Genomic DNA, 16302 nt, shown 5'->3' on the forward strand with positions numbered 1-16302 from the left:
TATGAATTTTGCTACCTTCTTAGCAATGTAAATAAATAAATCAACCAATTAATTAATGCATCACTTGAATTTGTATTGGTAAAAATTCTGAAACGGTAATTTTGAATTTGGCTGAAGTTAACTTTCCTTGTAATAGTGTCTAGATAAGCAATGAATTCGATATTTCGCCCCAAACATTTAGGAGTGATATAAAAAGAAATAAATTGAAATGCTGCATATTGTACACCACCCAACAAGTTTTTTTTATTACCATATCAAGCGGATGAACTTTTGAAAGGATATCTTGGAAAGGGTGAATGTAAATGAAAAATTCATATTTCATTTGTTGATGAATTTTCATTTTCATTGCATGGCTGTCATAATCCCTTTATCGCCGCAAGTTACTCAATTGAAAACAAGCACCTTAGCATACCGCAACACACTCAATACCTTCAAAAGGATAACGTATGGGCTGGCATTTTAGGAGATTCTGTTTTAAGACCGTTTTTCTCTCATGGAAACGAAAATGCTGGCAAATATTTAGATTTTTTCGCAACTAAGTTATGTTATAACGAGAAAATGGGCAATAATTTATAAATAAGTAAAAGTTCAATGCTAATTTAATATGTCATAGAAACTTATTATGAAGAAAAATTGTAAAACGGTGAGAGATCTGGCAGACACCAGAATGACTCCACCCACATCAACCACCTGCCCCGGAACTAACTTTATTGGTATTGTCGCATGCATGCTAAGCTTTATACAATCCTTCTCCCCCTTATACAATTCCTAGGTTTTCACTTAAACTGATTTTACCTGTATATTAGAATAGAACTTAACTTATATAAAGCTTATGTGGAACTTATACCCCCTTGCTGAGTTTGGTATAGGCGGTCGTGTGGAACCACTCTCCAGTCCTCCTCCAGTAATAGGAAGGGAATAAAAAGCGATTATCCGACATGACAGTATAACAAGCACAGGAGAGAGTTCTTTTTAAATGCTTACGCAATAACTTCAATTCCGGTTGCATACAATGAAAACCCGTATGATATCGAATTTTGAGGGGTGTTTACAAAAATGCTAAAATCGCAGTTTCAGAACATTTACTTCCTATAAAATGAAATATAATACAGTAGAAGCCCCATATGGTTATTAATATTTGAAGAAGTCTCAACTTAATTTTGGGAACATCGAAGCCAATTTCCTAAGTGAGAATCAGAAAAAAAATTGAAAAACCGCTGGCATTTGTTTCCGGACTAAAAACCCTTTTATAAGCAATCCAACTCACCGACTTTTTTCCGGGCAGGCCCTCATCCTCGCTGTCAGAAATCGTAATAACGCTGACAGCTGGAGACGGAGTGTCGTTAATTGTGATCGTATGTTGGTTTTTGTTACTATTGCCGTGGTGGTGACTGGTGTGATGGTGATGAGTATTGTACGTTTGAGTATGATGATCCTGAGAAGTTACCTGTAGCAATTACAAACAAATTTTGCACAAGAAACAAAACATAATAGCAAATATTTACTTGATGATGACTAGAGTGCTGCCAATTCGACCCGCTCGAACCGTGGTTCCTTCTGCTACTTCCGTAAGATTGTTCCGACGGTGGCGTGCCTTCTTTGACCCGCTTCTTTACAGGCGACAACTGAGTTTGCTCTTTCTTATCATGCTGAGATCTGTGGTGCGGAGGAACCTATTTCAAAGACACAAAATAAATATAAGAATCACGACCATTCTCGTTAGTAATTTATCAAACATACCATTAAATGATGGTGGCTATGATGTGGAGCCATTTGTTGACTATGATGATTTCTTGAACTTCTTTTACTAGTGCTCCAGGATCCGCTGTGTTCCACAATAGCGGGATTATACACTTCGGTGGCGACATCCACAGGGAACATTGGCCTCTGTTCCTAGACGGTAATTAGTAAGGAGCGATGTTTTCAATAAACTTGTAAGTTTTAACAAATCTAAACCTCAAATTTTATATGCAAAACTTTTCAAAAATTCCTTTAGATCTTGTTTTCTGCAGGATGTTTGTAAATTGTATTGCCAAAATTAAATGGATTATAGATAATCGAACAATAAGTTCTGTTTCATTAATGAATCAATGTTCGCAAATTTGCAATTTTCGAAAAACAAGGTGTAATGTGGGTAAATAAAATATATAAATTTTAATAGAAGATTGGACATAGAAAGAAATATGTAGATAAATGTTTAAAAAAGAAACAATAAAAATTATTCATAAATTCTTATTTAAAACCAATAAAATAAAACTCTAAACCCCAATGAATTGGACTCTGCAAATTCCTACGATATAAAAAGAAGTGATGCCATTTAGAACCAATTCATTGAGTGAGTGAAAATAAATAAACGTCCTTGTAACTTCTCTATATATGGTAGAAAATCCTATGGTTAGTTAAAAAAACTTATATATAAACAAGCCAGTACCTGAAGTATTGTTGAAGAATCAACTAAAAGTGGCCGACCCCACTCTGCTTCAGAAAGAAGAGGTTGCTGAATGGCAGCATGCTGAGGCGGTAATTGCTGCCAAGACGGTACAATAGCCATTTGCTGTCGGTTGGTAGGCCAAGACGTTTGAACAGCATTCTAGCAAAAAGTTATATTGTGTTTAACCGTTGTGTATACACCCGGGTACCCTTGCACCCATTTCGTCAGATTTTAGCTTTCTAATATCCATTCTTTGGGTCATTTAACAATTGAGCATATGCGGATTTTTTTAAATACATAAGTGGATAATTGCCTGTAAGTCAAGGTACACTCGCGTATCCGGGGTATCATCAATCATTTAAAATACACGAATCCCCGGGTGGGCACCAGCGTGGCAAATTTTTGGTGTTCTCACAAGGGTTAAATAATAGTAGCACATTCTTCTATTAAGTTCATTGATGGACAATACCTTTATTTATCTTAAAACCACTAGCAAGTTTGTTTAAAATACTCTTAGTAACACAAATAGTAAAAACTTACAGTCAGTAGCATTTGCCTTCCTGTTGGCTCCACGACACTAACAGGAACATACTGCTGTTGGCCCGGTTGACTCAATATTGGAGGCTGAATTTGCAACGGAGGTTGCTGAACTACAGTCACATGTTTAGCAGGAGAGCCACCCATTCCCTGATACCCTGCAAACAAAATAAATACACTCAAACTCGGTTATAGAGAAGCTTGATTATAACGAAATGTCGCCTTTAACTAAATGTCAGGAATGTACAAAGCCTCTATTTAATTAGGTGTTATATTCTTGTTCGGATATCACGATCAATCGGTTTTAAATGATCTCTCGGTATAAAAAAAATAAGCAATTTAGAGAAACTTACTAATTAAACCTTATCAAAAGATTTTTAAGAATAAATATTACAATTATTATAAACTGCAATATTATATTTAGCTATCATAAACCATTTGAAACCAATTCAAAAATTGCATAACGTGAAACAAAGAAAATCGAATTTCAGAATACTGGATGGAAAAACACAAAAAAACTTTGGTGTTAAAAAACACCACTGTAAATTTAACTATTCGATTTAACAAAATCTTACACTTTAACAACCTATATCTCAAACCTACCCCTACCTAGGCACCTTTTGTATATTTTTTCTTTAAAACATTATAAAGAAGTGTGTGGAAATATAAAAAGCATTTTTGCTTTGCCGAAAATTATGGCGTGTACGTATCGGAAAAAACCTGTCTTAAAGGAAATAATTCTCACTGAGTCAAAGCAAAATCCGGACAAAATAAAATTCGATTACAAAAACTCACCTGCTGGACAAAGAATGCTGGAAACCAACTGATGTTGAAAAGGATCTGCTCGGGCACTGGTTGCATATTGTCTACCCACAGTTCTTCCATTATATATTTGGTACTAGTAGAAGAAAACAGCTTTAGGTTCAAAGAAAAAAATTATGCATCTCTATGTCTACACATATACTAGGCAACTGGTATTATAACTAGAGACTAGTAATCTACTCTTTCGTAAAATATTTTTGATGGATATTACAGAGGTTAACTAAAAAGGACCTCTAGCAAATCTTAGAAATGCAACTCCACGTAGAGTATAAGTTCAGATTTCAATGTTCCGCATTTCGACAAATTATAACAAATGCATCTATAGACTAATTGCTAAAATGTAACTATATTTCCAAACACGGTGTAACGATTAGTTTGCAATTTCCTGTATCATGTATTTATGAAATCTCTACATAGATGAAATTATCTAGAAAAGAACTATCCAAATCTGTAATAATATAGATCTAGGGTGTTACATTTGAAAATTTTTAAAATATTTATTTAAAAAGAGCATTCAAAATGAGCTCTACACCTCTTGTAATTAATTTTTTTTTAATATTTATTACGATATCTAAACATAAAGGTGGGATATTTTATCTGTAACACTCTAGACAGCTTAATGAGAAAATTTCATAAATAGAACACTGGTAGATCATAATACAACTGAACAGTCTATCCTACCCAACTTATTCGCATCCTAACTGAATTCCAGTGAGCAAAGTCAGATAATTTTATTTACCACCTTTTCTATTGGTCCTATAAAACACAACACTGCCACTCTACGACTAACTGAATCAACCAATTACCAAGTTATCATATCCAGACCGATCCCTAACCAACCGCTGCACTTGATTGGTCAGTTGATTGTTAATTGTGAAAGTGACATTGCCATTAGAGCTGGGCACGAAATTCACGAGTGAAGGTGCCTGTTGCGCTTGTTGATGATGGGCGGCCGTGGATGAGGAACTATAGTCGTTTCGTCTACAGACTTCCATCATTTGAACACTGGCCTTCACGTTGTTGCAATGAGCGTAATCGATCAAATGGGCCAATCTCACGAACGGATGGTTCAGGGCCTCGCCGGGCGTAGTCCGTCTTTCCTGTAGTATCGAAAGTGAAGTTGCAGAGGATCGGAGAATGATATAAAGATAAAAATTGATACAACAGAATTATTCTCGGCCCGACTGAGACCAAAATTTCGAGTATTCACTTAGCAAGTGCTATAAACGATAATGCACTTTCTAAAACGCAGATTTACGCACTAATGAGGAATCCTATATACGGGGTTGCTCATTAGTTCGTAAAAAAGTGATATCTCAATAAATCTGCTATTTACAAGGTGCGTTAGCGCACGATTTGCAGTTTCAAGCAGACGTGAAGCTAAATGATGAATGAATATAACGTTGCCATATCTCCTGAAAATCAAAATAAATATTGCTACCTGGTCCATGGTCAACATTCTTTTAAGGAGATCAATAAACTCCTTGCGGTCCACCTTTTCAGCTAATAACTGGCCTCCTTCTAAATCCGTTGGAACATTTACTTGGCCTAAAAACAACATACAAATCAGTTAACATTGAAACTCAATACCTACTATTTTTGACTAACTCTTAGTACGATTTGAATAAATAAAAAAGCTGATAATCAAGTACAATCACCTACCAATATCATCCAAACAATTGAATATATATTTCCGAGCTTCCTTAGATTTAATGCCAGTTTCCGCTTCATGTTCTTCCGGTGTCTTCAATCTCCAGAAAGGATAGGTGCTATCCAAGTCCCTGTAGAAAAACTTGGTTGTTTTTGAGGCGTTATTAAGCATATGCTCCGTAGGTAGTCCTGCACAAAGATTATTTGTTTACCATCGTAACAAATATAACAATTGAAAACGTACCTTGTGTTTGACTAATATAACGTATCTGGTCGTATTCTGACGAACCGGGATATAGAGGCCACCCCAAAAACAACTCGGCTACCACACAACCAAGTGACCACATATCTATTGCCTCGCAAAAAGGTAATCCTAAGATAATCTCAGGGGCCCTATAAAAAAAAACGAAAAATAGAATATGATGGTTGTCTGTTGGTGTAGGACTTCTGATCTTTAGACTCTTTTAGCTAGAGTCATCATCCACAAGAATGTACAAGACTTACTGCATGTGCATTCATTAATGTAGGAAATCATATATCACAAGTTTCTTAATCAGACCCAAAACTAAAAATCTGCAGACTTAGCCAACTTTGTACAGGTGGAAATATGTTGATTGATGAAGATTTATGTTAAGTATCAAAGGCTTGTCCTATATTATAAAAACTGAAACCTCGTCACTAGATATCTCAATCTAGATTTAACATCAGCTATTAATTGAATATTATAATTTATGTAATATAAAAAATTAATGATTAGAAGTTAATAATATTACACTAAAATTATATACAGCGTATGCTACTGAAAACCTGTAAATCTACCGGCTTGAAAACGTACGGGTTTTTATTTGGGATTTTAGCAATGTAGGTAGTGGATTTTTAGCTAGAAAGGATCATACATACTACCATAGAAAAGTTAACTCATATGCACGCACACCATTTCTCAAAAGTATTTGGGCATCCTTATTTTGTTTTATTATTTAAATAAAAAGATAATGAAAATATCCCATTTGACCACATTTAAATACGTCTCGCACAATATTTTTGCACAAAAATATAACAATTAATATTAGCCTGAGGAGGTTACTATCTACAAAATCACAAATTTAAACAAAATCGTTATGTGACATTAAAAAAGTGCAGGTGTAACAACAATTTGAAATGATTCGGAAGGAAAATAAGGATTTGTTTTTGTTTTTGTTATTGTTATTCCAGATAATAATAATAATAATAATGTTGCGTTGTTGACGATTCGACATAATACATCGAAATTAAAATTAATACGCTTAAGTTTTCACAGTAATAAGATGTAAAAGAAGAGAATAGATATCAAAATACGTGTGCTTATGGTGGTTACCATAAGAGTGACAAAAGCAACAGACAAATTGCCAAAGAATTGCATTTAGTTCACTCGATCGTTTACTATATTGTAAAAGAAAATACGAAAAAACTAATAATTTTCTAATTAAAGACCGGAATGGGAAACGAAGAGCGAGTACATCTGCAGATGATCCTGCAGGAACATTTATTAGGACGAGAAATAGACATAAAACAGCTCCAGAAATTACTGCAGAAATAAATATTAAGCGGTCAAAGTCAGTTAGCGTTTCTACGGTAAAACGTAGCCTAAAGGAATATGGCTTTCATAGTCGAAAAGCCATAAAGAAATCCTTACGCAATCGGAAAAAAACAGAAGCGACTTTAATGGGCCCGGAAATACAACCATTGACTGATAGAAGACTGAAAAAAACCGCTATGGACAGATGAGTCGAAATTTTAATTGTTTAGATCACGAAGACGTGCGTTTGTGAAACAGTGTACGAACGTGCAAAAAAGGAATATCTTCTGCAAACTGTTAAACATAAAGGTGATTCAGTCATGGTTTGGGGCGGTTTTACTGGCTCAGCTGTGAGTGGCATCGTGAGAATCGAGGGATTTTGAGAAAAGAAAGATACCGCGATGTTTTAGAAATTCATACGATACCTTCTGGGCTAATACTTTTAGATCAGAATTTTGTGTTATAACAAACCAATGTCCTAAAATAAACATGCAAATTATGCGAAGAATATTTGCACAATTTAGGAAAATATTGTTAAATATTGTTAAATTAATGATTTGGTCTTCTCAGGACCGGGATATAAATTCATTTGAATTATCGTGGGATAAATTAGATAGAAAGGTTCGCCAATCGGTTTCCACATCAACTAATAACTTTTTTAATAATTTAGAAGTAACTTAAGACCAAATAACACTTGAAATCTTAAAAAAACTCGTGGTTACATACGCCGATTATGCACTGCAATTATTCAATCACGAGGACAGATAGATGAAGCGGCCATTCAAATATACGCAGTATTTTTCCATTTTTTTTTAAATATCCTTTGAGTTAATTAACATTTGTACAGGAGTAACGAATATGAAATTATGTCTTTGTCATGAATTTTGATGTCAAATCTGATGAAACAATAAATGCCCTAATACTTTTAATTGACGGTGGTGTACATTCATTAACATGCATATTCGATAACGATTATTTCTATATCCAATAAGGATATATTTTTCATTATGCAATCGAAAATTACTTACTTCGTTGTATTTTTTGAATTTGGGCTTAAAATCATTTATGCACGTTACTAATTAAGCATACAATCCTCTAGGGAGAAAAATATGAGCATAGAAAAAGTGATACATCTACATGCGTTCATTAACGTATATGCTATAATGCGACGATTTGTTTTTATTCAGACGTAAAACCCAAAATCTGCCGTTGTGGAGAACGTTACAAAGGGACTTGCAATCGAGACGTTTGAAATTGGTTAGATTATGGTCTGTCAACATCTATCAAAATCTATTAAATTTCCGATAAATTGTTCAGTGATGTATGATAAATTACCATGGGCGGGTATGGCGTTAAAAAAGGTGTGAAAGTCATAAAGTTTTATTTCTAAAATCAGTGCTCCATTCAACTAATTTCGGCAAAAAAATCTTTAGCGACGAAGCTCATTTTTAGATGAATGAATCTGGGAACAAACAAAACTGTACGATTTGAAACGATATCAATCCACACGAGATACACTAGTATCAAATGCATTTTGAGGAGGTCACGTTTGATACAAATTTTAGTCTAGCGGAATTATCATTCTGTACTCCTTTTAAAAGGAAACCGGCTTTGCCCATGACTGTCATCGGTGCGCACTATGGATCGATGATAACAAATTTCTCGTGTCCTAAACTGAATGATATAAACATCGATCACATGTGTTTCTCAGAAAACGACGCTACGTGCCACATAGCGTAAACGATAGATGTTCTACACCAGCGATTTGAAGGCACGGTTATCTTGCGGAGCGATGACGTACACTGACCACCGAAATCATGCGATTTAACCCCTTTAGACTTCTTCCTTTGGGGTTATCTTAAATCGCAGGTCTATGAGAATAAACTTCATACAATTGATACGTTCAACGTAAACATAACACCATCTATAAAATTCAAATTTATGTGAAAATAGAAAATTATCGAAAATTGCGCTTCACGAAAACGTGCTACCAAGCAAAACCGTGGCGAACATTCGAATGATCGTATATTCATATACTTAATGCACTAAAATGTTCTTTGAAATAAAAAAAAATACTGATTGAATATCTGACACATAATTTGTTTTATTTACATTTAAATTTCGAGTGTCCCATTGAAAGACCCTAAAATGGTGTCTTTTCAAATATTTTATAAACTATTGGCAAAATAGTAATAGACAGAGATCTTCCACGTTCTCATCTCGAAATTTCAAATGATATTTAATAGTCGGTGTCGCTGATTCGTGGCTAACTTAATTCACTTGTAATATACATAGGGATGTTTCGTGGAAAATATTCCATTAACACATGGCACCGTATTTGGGCTATTATAAGTATATAGTAGATGATTCAAAATGTTGAATACGATATTTCAAAGTTTTTGAGTTACAACTTAGTCGCATGCTTAAAATTTTTGTATCGCCGGCAGCTTTTAAATTCTCATATAGTTGACTATTTAATGGATTGCCCTATACAGGGTGTCGCCAAACGCTCTCTACGTTCCGGTGTAAAGTACAATGCTGTGCCTCCACTTTACACGCGAGCGTAAAATGGCCGGAGCACTTCAATGGTTTGATTTTTCATACCTCTAAACTATAACATGAAAAATCAATATTCTCATTACAGCCTTAGACACGAAAATAAAAATTATAAGACTTTTTTGGAAAGTTACTCGGGTGAACTCGATCACAAGTGAATTCTGGGATGTACTTTATATTGGAAATATATAGGGCTGAGTAAACTGATATTACTAACAGTTAATAGACAAAATAAGCTGCTATGAGAAAAAGCTCATAAAGAGTAATTATTAAAAAAAACCTCAAGTATGCGTCCAAATATCGGAGATATGTTTTGGATAAATTGATCAGCTATTACTCATTTGTCAAATTTTGATGCTAAATAGCATATAGCTCAATCAGCGCCCTACGTTTACAGTTCAGCACCTACTGCCTTTTTTTTCAATTATCACCTGTCGCATTTCGCAAGCTTCGTTACACCATTACCTGTAGTATCTAGATTGTAGATAGGTGTTGCAAACAGCCTTACTGACGTGACTTGCCGATCCAAAATCAATGACTTTCACCCGATAGGGTTGTCGTACCGGATCTACCAGCATTATGTTTTCCGGCTTAAGATCAGCATGTATTAATCCAAGTTGCTGAAAATGAAACAGATTAGAACATATCAAAACAACAGTCTTATACAGGGTATTTTCCATAGGAGATCACTATTGCTTTACCAGAACCGTTGAAATTACAACGTAGGTTAAATAACTAAACAGTCGGCATTTGTTAAATTCATTTAGGAATCCTTTACAACGTTGCCACATGGTAAATGATTTTCGAGATATTTGAAAACTTTTGAAAATTGACAAATATGCTAATTTGTTATACTTCATACATTAATCAGGAGAGACAAAAAGATTAATAGCTTTTTATACACTGAAAAAGAAAATATACCACGTTCCTACTCGTTTAGTCATTGAATTATTGATTTTGTTTTGTAGAAATATTAACATGCAACTTAATTTGGGTATGTAAAAAATTCAGAAGATATTGCAATAAATGTAAGTAAATTTATATAAATACTAAGTAAGATAACTGACTACCAGGGCAGTCTATGATTAAGCAAGTGGCTTTAAAAAGCATTGACGATATTCCGAGTCGAAACATGATGAAAATTTCATGTCTGCATTTTTTGACAATGTTCATATTTCCCAAATATAGAAATCACTCAACATGTGTATTCGATAAAGCTGGAAATATTTCCATAGTGAGCTGGCGAAACGGCAACTTTCGTTAAAATTAAAAAACCTTGTAACTCCACCCACTGCAGAAATAACAATAGCGAACGCACCTAAAATAAAGCAAAAAATAAGTAACTTTAAGTGAAGGTAATTAAAATACTATATTAATTATAATATACGGGTCATTCGACGACGAGGGACAGATACTTGAGATGATTATACACCTCATTTTTATTGAAAATTGCCTATAAATGTAGATCCAGAACGGCTTTATTCCGAAATGCAAACTGTTAAAATTTGTTTTGTTTAACTAAAATTAATCTCTAAAAACTGAAAATTCTAAATTTTATTTAAAAATCAATATTGTCAAAACCACGTAGGATATGCTATCGTGACCTCTTTGATCCCTAATCATTTTAATTGAATATTCAGTGCCGCAAACGGCAAAGAAGCCGTACTTTGTATTCCTGAACGATATTCCCAAACCAAGACCTTTTATTCTAACCTATTCTCTATCTGTTCTCTCGGGTAGTTATCTAAAGAATGAATCAAATTGCATCTCGGGATTAATTTATACGACAAACATGATAGATATCACATCGAAAGGACTTATGATAATGAGACTGGAATTTTTTGAATTGTGATAATGGAAAAACTCCTATACCTCTTCCTGTCAACATAAAAATACGTCAAAATTGCAATCTCGCCATTGGGAATTGTGCAAAGACATTTTTAGAATTTCTTCTTTACACATGTAAAAGGGAGATGGATTGACAAAGACGAAGGAAGAATGAAAAAAGGATTTTATGGCACGATATTATATTTATGAGCATGTTATACGTCTTTTGACTGTGTAATTTAAGAGGTAATAATTGTGCTCTATTACATTGAACTTGGGTTGGGTAATTTGTCGTGGGCGATTCTCTTTTTAAACACTTTTGCACTAATTACAGAAACTATGTGTACACAAAACAGGACGAACCAGTACATCATCCCTATAAATGTTCAATGGAAATTGCCATTTTGAAAACTGTAATTATAAATCTGAAACAAAACGCAACATTCAGCCGACGATTTTTTTTTAAATCGATTATTAAGAGCGTGTAATAAGTGTTCGATTAGAAGCCTATTTCATGGCTTAACTCATAATAAAGGAAAGCAAATACGGCCATTACGCAAGTAGTTGAACAGATAACATCACGCCGAAGCTTTAAAATTACAAACAAATACAGGCATAAATATATAGTTAAACAATCGCTGTATGCAATATCTAAATAGCACCTTATTATTATAGAAACGCAATCAACAATCTAACGTCATTTAATTAATACGATGCGTCGCTATTCTTATTTTTACATAACTGTTGTACGTATTATCTTAATCGCTTTTACCGCGATAACATTTCTAAAGGTTAATAGAGATAACCCCTCGTGACAAATGATGAAAATGATTTTTGCCGCACACTTTTGTAAAGACAATAATTATTATAGGCTCTTTATGAACCTATCTGCCGACCATAAAAGGATTCTTTATAGTCCCTGTACAATAAAGTAGGCGAATATTTGTATGACTGGCGGGCGGTCGCCGCATGTAAAGAACTGAAGCGAAAAAATGTAAATGCATCTTTGTAAGACAATTGTAAAATGTTCTAATCATATCAAGTTTAGTGATATGATGATACCATTCTTAAGAATAACTGAGGTTAGGACTGGTACATCTACAAGGTCCTTTGAGCCGCGAGATCACAATATACAGGGCGAAAAAAAACGGACGAAGGCGCCACTCGGTTATTGATGAACTAAGAACCAAATGAAATGATAATTTTCAAACCACTAGTATAATTCTAGAAAACTTGTTACGTTAACATAGCCGCTAATCCATCACGAACGTTCTATCAGAGACGAAGACGGAAAATTGACGGAAGTAGAAAATAAATTTCTTGTAAAAAGTTATTGACATTTCAAAGGTATCTAAATTCTGAGTTAAGTTATTAGCGAATTAACATGAAATAAGATATAAAACGCTGTATGCAAGGAGGCTTCTTACATATATTATCCCATAAATAATAATCATGTAATATTTAAATACGTAAGGTGAGCTTTTATGAGACTAATCAGTATAGGTAAGCGAGCTTGCAAGTAAAATCAATAAATCTCTGAGTGCAATATTAAACGTCATTCCATAAGTACTACACGCGTTATATTTGAGTTCATGTTAATTTACTAACAATTTTAACGAAATTTAAAAAAACTACTTCCCAAATCCTTAATCACCTGTTTAAAGACATGTATAATACACCAATCGGTCAATATTCCGTCATTGTCAGTTATATATGTTACCAGTTGTAATCTATTAAAATAATAGGTTCATTAGACCCGGTAGGACCATAGCTAGTTTAAAAAAAAAAACTTCTTGAATATGTGTAAGGGCGCAGTTTCTGCGCTTAATGCAAAAAAAATGCGATTTAAATTGATCTAAAACAACTTACCTTAAGTTTCAGCAACGCAGTCAAAACCTGTTGTAAAATTGGCCGAATGTACTTGAGGGGCAAAGGGCTAAACTTGTTCTGTTTAAGGAAATCGTACAAATTTTGTTCCAACATTTCAAATACAAGGCAGGTATGCGTTTTGTGTTGGAAACACTCGTATGCGCGTACGAAATTGAACTCGTCCGCATTTTCTTGACTCAGCCGGGATAGAATGCTCACTTCAATTTGGCCCTAAATGGAAAACGAAGTTGGAGTTTATTTCGATACAAAAAAATGTCACATATAATTAATGTCAATATATCGAGTGAGGGAGACGGGGAAACTTATGGTTCTCAGGCACCACACCATCTCTGCAGGCGTGTCGCGTCATTGACACAGATTTGAGAACGAGAAAAACACTTTTCTTACGCGTTAAAAATATTTAAAGTAAAAGAAATATTTAGGACAAAGAAAATATATTAATAACATAATATATTTCAACTCTTTGTTTCAATAAATAATAGCCACAATGGCTTGTAAGGCATACCATTGTAATACCTACTTTTTTTGTACGTTTATCAAAATTTCTCAATCATGTGCAGAAGAGAGTAAAGAATCTGAAGTAGTATACTAGTATACAACAACTTCTGCGTATCCTTCAGGTTTCCAACAAATCTAAATACAACCATCCGAGTCTTAAAGGTACGCGCGGTATGGCGCCACCGTTAATACTATTTTATTTATAACGTTACTTTTTAAGTACTCTCTTCAATTTTTAGCACAAACGTTAAACAATTTGAAGAATAATTAGGTAATAGAAAGGCAATTTAAACTTATAAAATCCACCAATCTCCCGTAATGCCCAATTTATTGCGTGTCTGCCTGAAGTCACGCATACCGCTTTGTGATGATGCATCGCCCCAAGAGAACTTTTCTATTTGTTCCTCGAAAAATACAAAGACATTTCTTCAACCAAAATTCTCTAGGGAAGCCGAATCGCTAATCAGATTTGCTAACAACTCTAAAATGTAAGATATAAAGTCATCTTGAATACCTTCAAATGGCAAGGTATCGATATTTTTCAACAAATACTTTTATTTAGATAGACCCTTGAGAACAGTTTTTGAAAAATTTATAATTATTAGGTTGTTATACCAACGGTTCCTTACATAGAACTTAGACGTCATTAAATGTAGAAAATCCACCTATCAAACTCAAATAATAATGAGAATGTTACAAAGAGCTTTTAGCGCTACGGCTATATCAGAAAAAAAATGTTTACAACAAAGACTTCAAAGAAAACCGAGAAGAAGTTCAAGATGAACAGCTCCCCGGACGACCATCAACATCTACCAATGAAGGCAACGTCAGAGAAACGAAAGATTTGGTACTCCAAAATCGTCAATTGATAATTAGAGATTTCGATGATGCTACAGACGTTTTGTTTGAATGAATCCTAACAATTTTAAAAGATGTTTTGTACCTCAAACGCGTCTAATCCCGATTGGTTAATGGTAGTTTAGTTTATTTTGTTTTTAATATCTCTTGTTTAATTTACAATTATATTAACTTAAACATAATGTTCGTTAAATAAGTTTTTTTTTTCAAAAATGGATCGAGGTATCGAAATGAAACAAGAATACATAATGGAAAAATTATTGGTCTTTCAGATTTTGAATCTGATTTCATATTAATTCATTTGTTATATTGTTGTTGATCCTTTCATGACATATAGGGTAAACAGTTATCTGCAAATTCCGTTAAATCTGCCGTTAGTGGCGTCCTCTATTAGCAGCGCAGAAATTCGAAAACCTGTCTTATTCGCCATCCAAAAAACAACATAACTTTACACATTTTAAAGTGTTTAATCTAATGGCAAAACAATGAACATGGTCTATTCAATGGCAGAAAAATATTAGTATGGTGCCATTTTAAGAAATTCAAGATGGTCTCGTCTTTCTGAGTGTCAGACCAACAGCTGTCATATATGGCAACTTCCCGATCACAGGCTCGCCTTCCTGCCAAAAAATTTACTTTGGAAAACATCTTTCGATTTTATAAATCACACGTAAGAAAGTTTAATAAATTCACAAATTAATGGCTAAATGCTTATATGTTGTGAGTCTTTAAAATCGAACACAGGAATATCATTGCTGCACAGGTTAAAATAAGAATAAAAGAAATTGTTGCCGTTAGTTCTTGTTGATTGAACTGATTATCCACTCACCTGTCGGGCATATGAAGGATGATTTTTCAATATTTTGATGGCCACGATTTCATTGGTGCCCTTCTTCCAACATTTCACCACTTGGCCAAAGGTGCCTCTGCCAAGAAACTCAAGCACCTCATACTGGTTTGTCATGGAATAGAGCACTTCATGTTGGACTAGCTGATAGTCACCATCCGCGCCGCTTCCGGAACCTGTTAATGAAATAGACTCAAAACATCCCACTTTATTTTCATTTTCCAATGATATTTCTATCTGTTGCATTTAAAAATTAATGTTTTAAATTGCAAAATTATATGCAGTGTCAGGAAAGATCATGTATACTCGCTTCATATTTTAAAAACATTCTAGCTGCCTTCGTTATCAATTCTCTCAAAGTAAAAAAATTAAAGCGGCAATTAAAAAAAAGTATCTATGCTTAAATTTTCAAACAATTATCGTGGTAACAATTAAAGTTGAGTGGTTTGAATAACTCGTTTTTTTCATATGTAAACATAAAATTTTTATAACAAACTGATATTTTATTTCATTTCAAATTGTTGGCATGTATGGTATAAATTGACATATAATATGGCAAAATTCGATTTTTTCAAAAACTGCACAAGGTATCAATTAAAGCAAATTATGCCTTTTTTACGGAAAATTATAAAAACATCAAGTTATGAAAATATACAACTATACTGATATATGCTACTATACTATATCGATAAACTGATTTCCTCATCCCAGTAAAAAATCGAATGACTTTAAATGAGAAATTTTGACTTCCCTTCTATAAGATATGAAGTATCTATTTACATACAGTGTGACCCATTTGTTTTAGGGTCAGTCTGTAAAAAGTTTATTGAT

At 33.9% G+C, this 16302-nt stretch overlaps 1 protein-coding gene across 8 annotated transcripts in view; it reads right to left on the reverse strand.

The window, feature by feature from the left end:
* Hipk (Homeodomain interacting protein kinase) overlaps window positions 1-16302 on the reverse strand; it is an 81148-nt gene that overhangs the window by 31899 nt on the left and 32947 nt on the right. For 6 of the 8 annotated variants that reach the window (XM_066296850.1, XM_066296849.1, XM_066296846.1 and 3 more), the window contains exons 4-16: window positions 15454-15647; window positions 13248-13478; window positions 10017-10171; window positions 5685-5833; window positions 5453-5629; window positions 5229-5338; window positions 4597-4890; window positions 3764-3866; window positions 2972-3126; window positions 2432-2590; window positions 1741-1893; window positions 1506-1673; window positions 1268-1447 (exon numbers count right to left, since the gene is read on the reverse strand). In XM_066296850.1, the coding sequence (XP_066152947.1) occupies window positions 1268-1447; window positions 1506-1673; window positions 1741-1893; window positions 2432-2590; window positions 2972-3126; window positions 3764-3866; window positions 4597-4890; window positions 5229-5338; window positions 5453-5629; window positions 5685-5833; window positions 10017-10171; window positions 13248-13478; window positions 15454-15647 (2228 nt within the window). The remainder of the gene's footprint in view (window positions 1-1267; window positions 1448-1505; window positions 1674-1740; window positions 1894-2431; window positions 2591-2971; window positions 3127-3763; window positions 3867-4596; window positions 4891-5228; window positions 5339-5452; window positions 5630-5684; window positions 5834-10016; window positions 10172-13247; window positions 13479-15453; window positions 15648-16302) is intronic. The other 2 variants (XM_066296845.1, XM_066296847.1) reach the window with 2 other exon arrangements.

The sequence above is a fragment of the Euwallacea fornicatus genome, chromosome 26 (genome assembly GCF_040115645.1).
Source record: "Euwallacea fornicatus isolate EFF26 chromosome 26, ASM4011564v1, whole genome shotgun sequence".
NCBI lineage: Eukaryota > Metazoa > Arthropoda > Insecta > Coleoptera > Curculionidae > Euwallacea > Euwallacea fornicatus.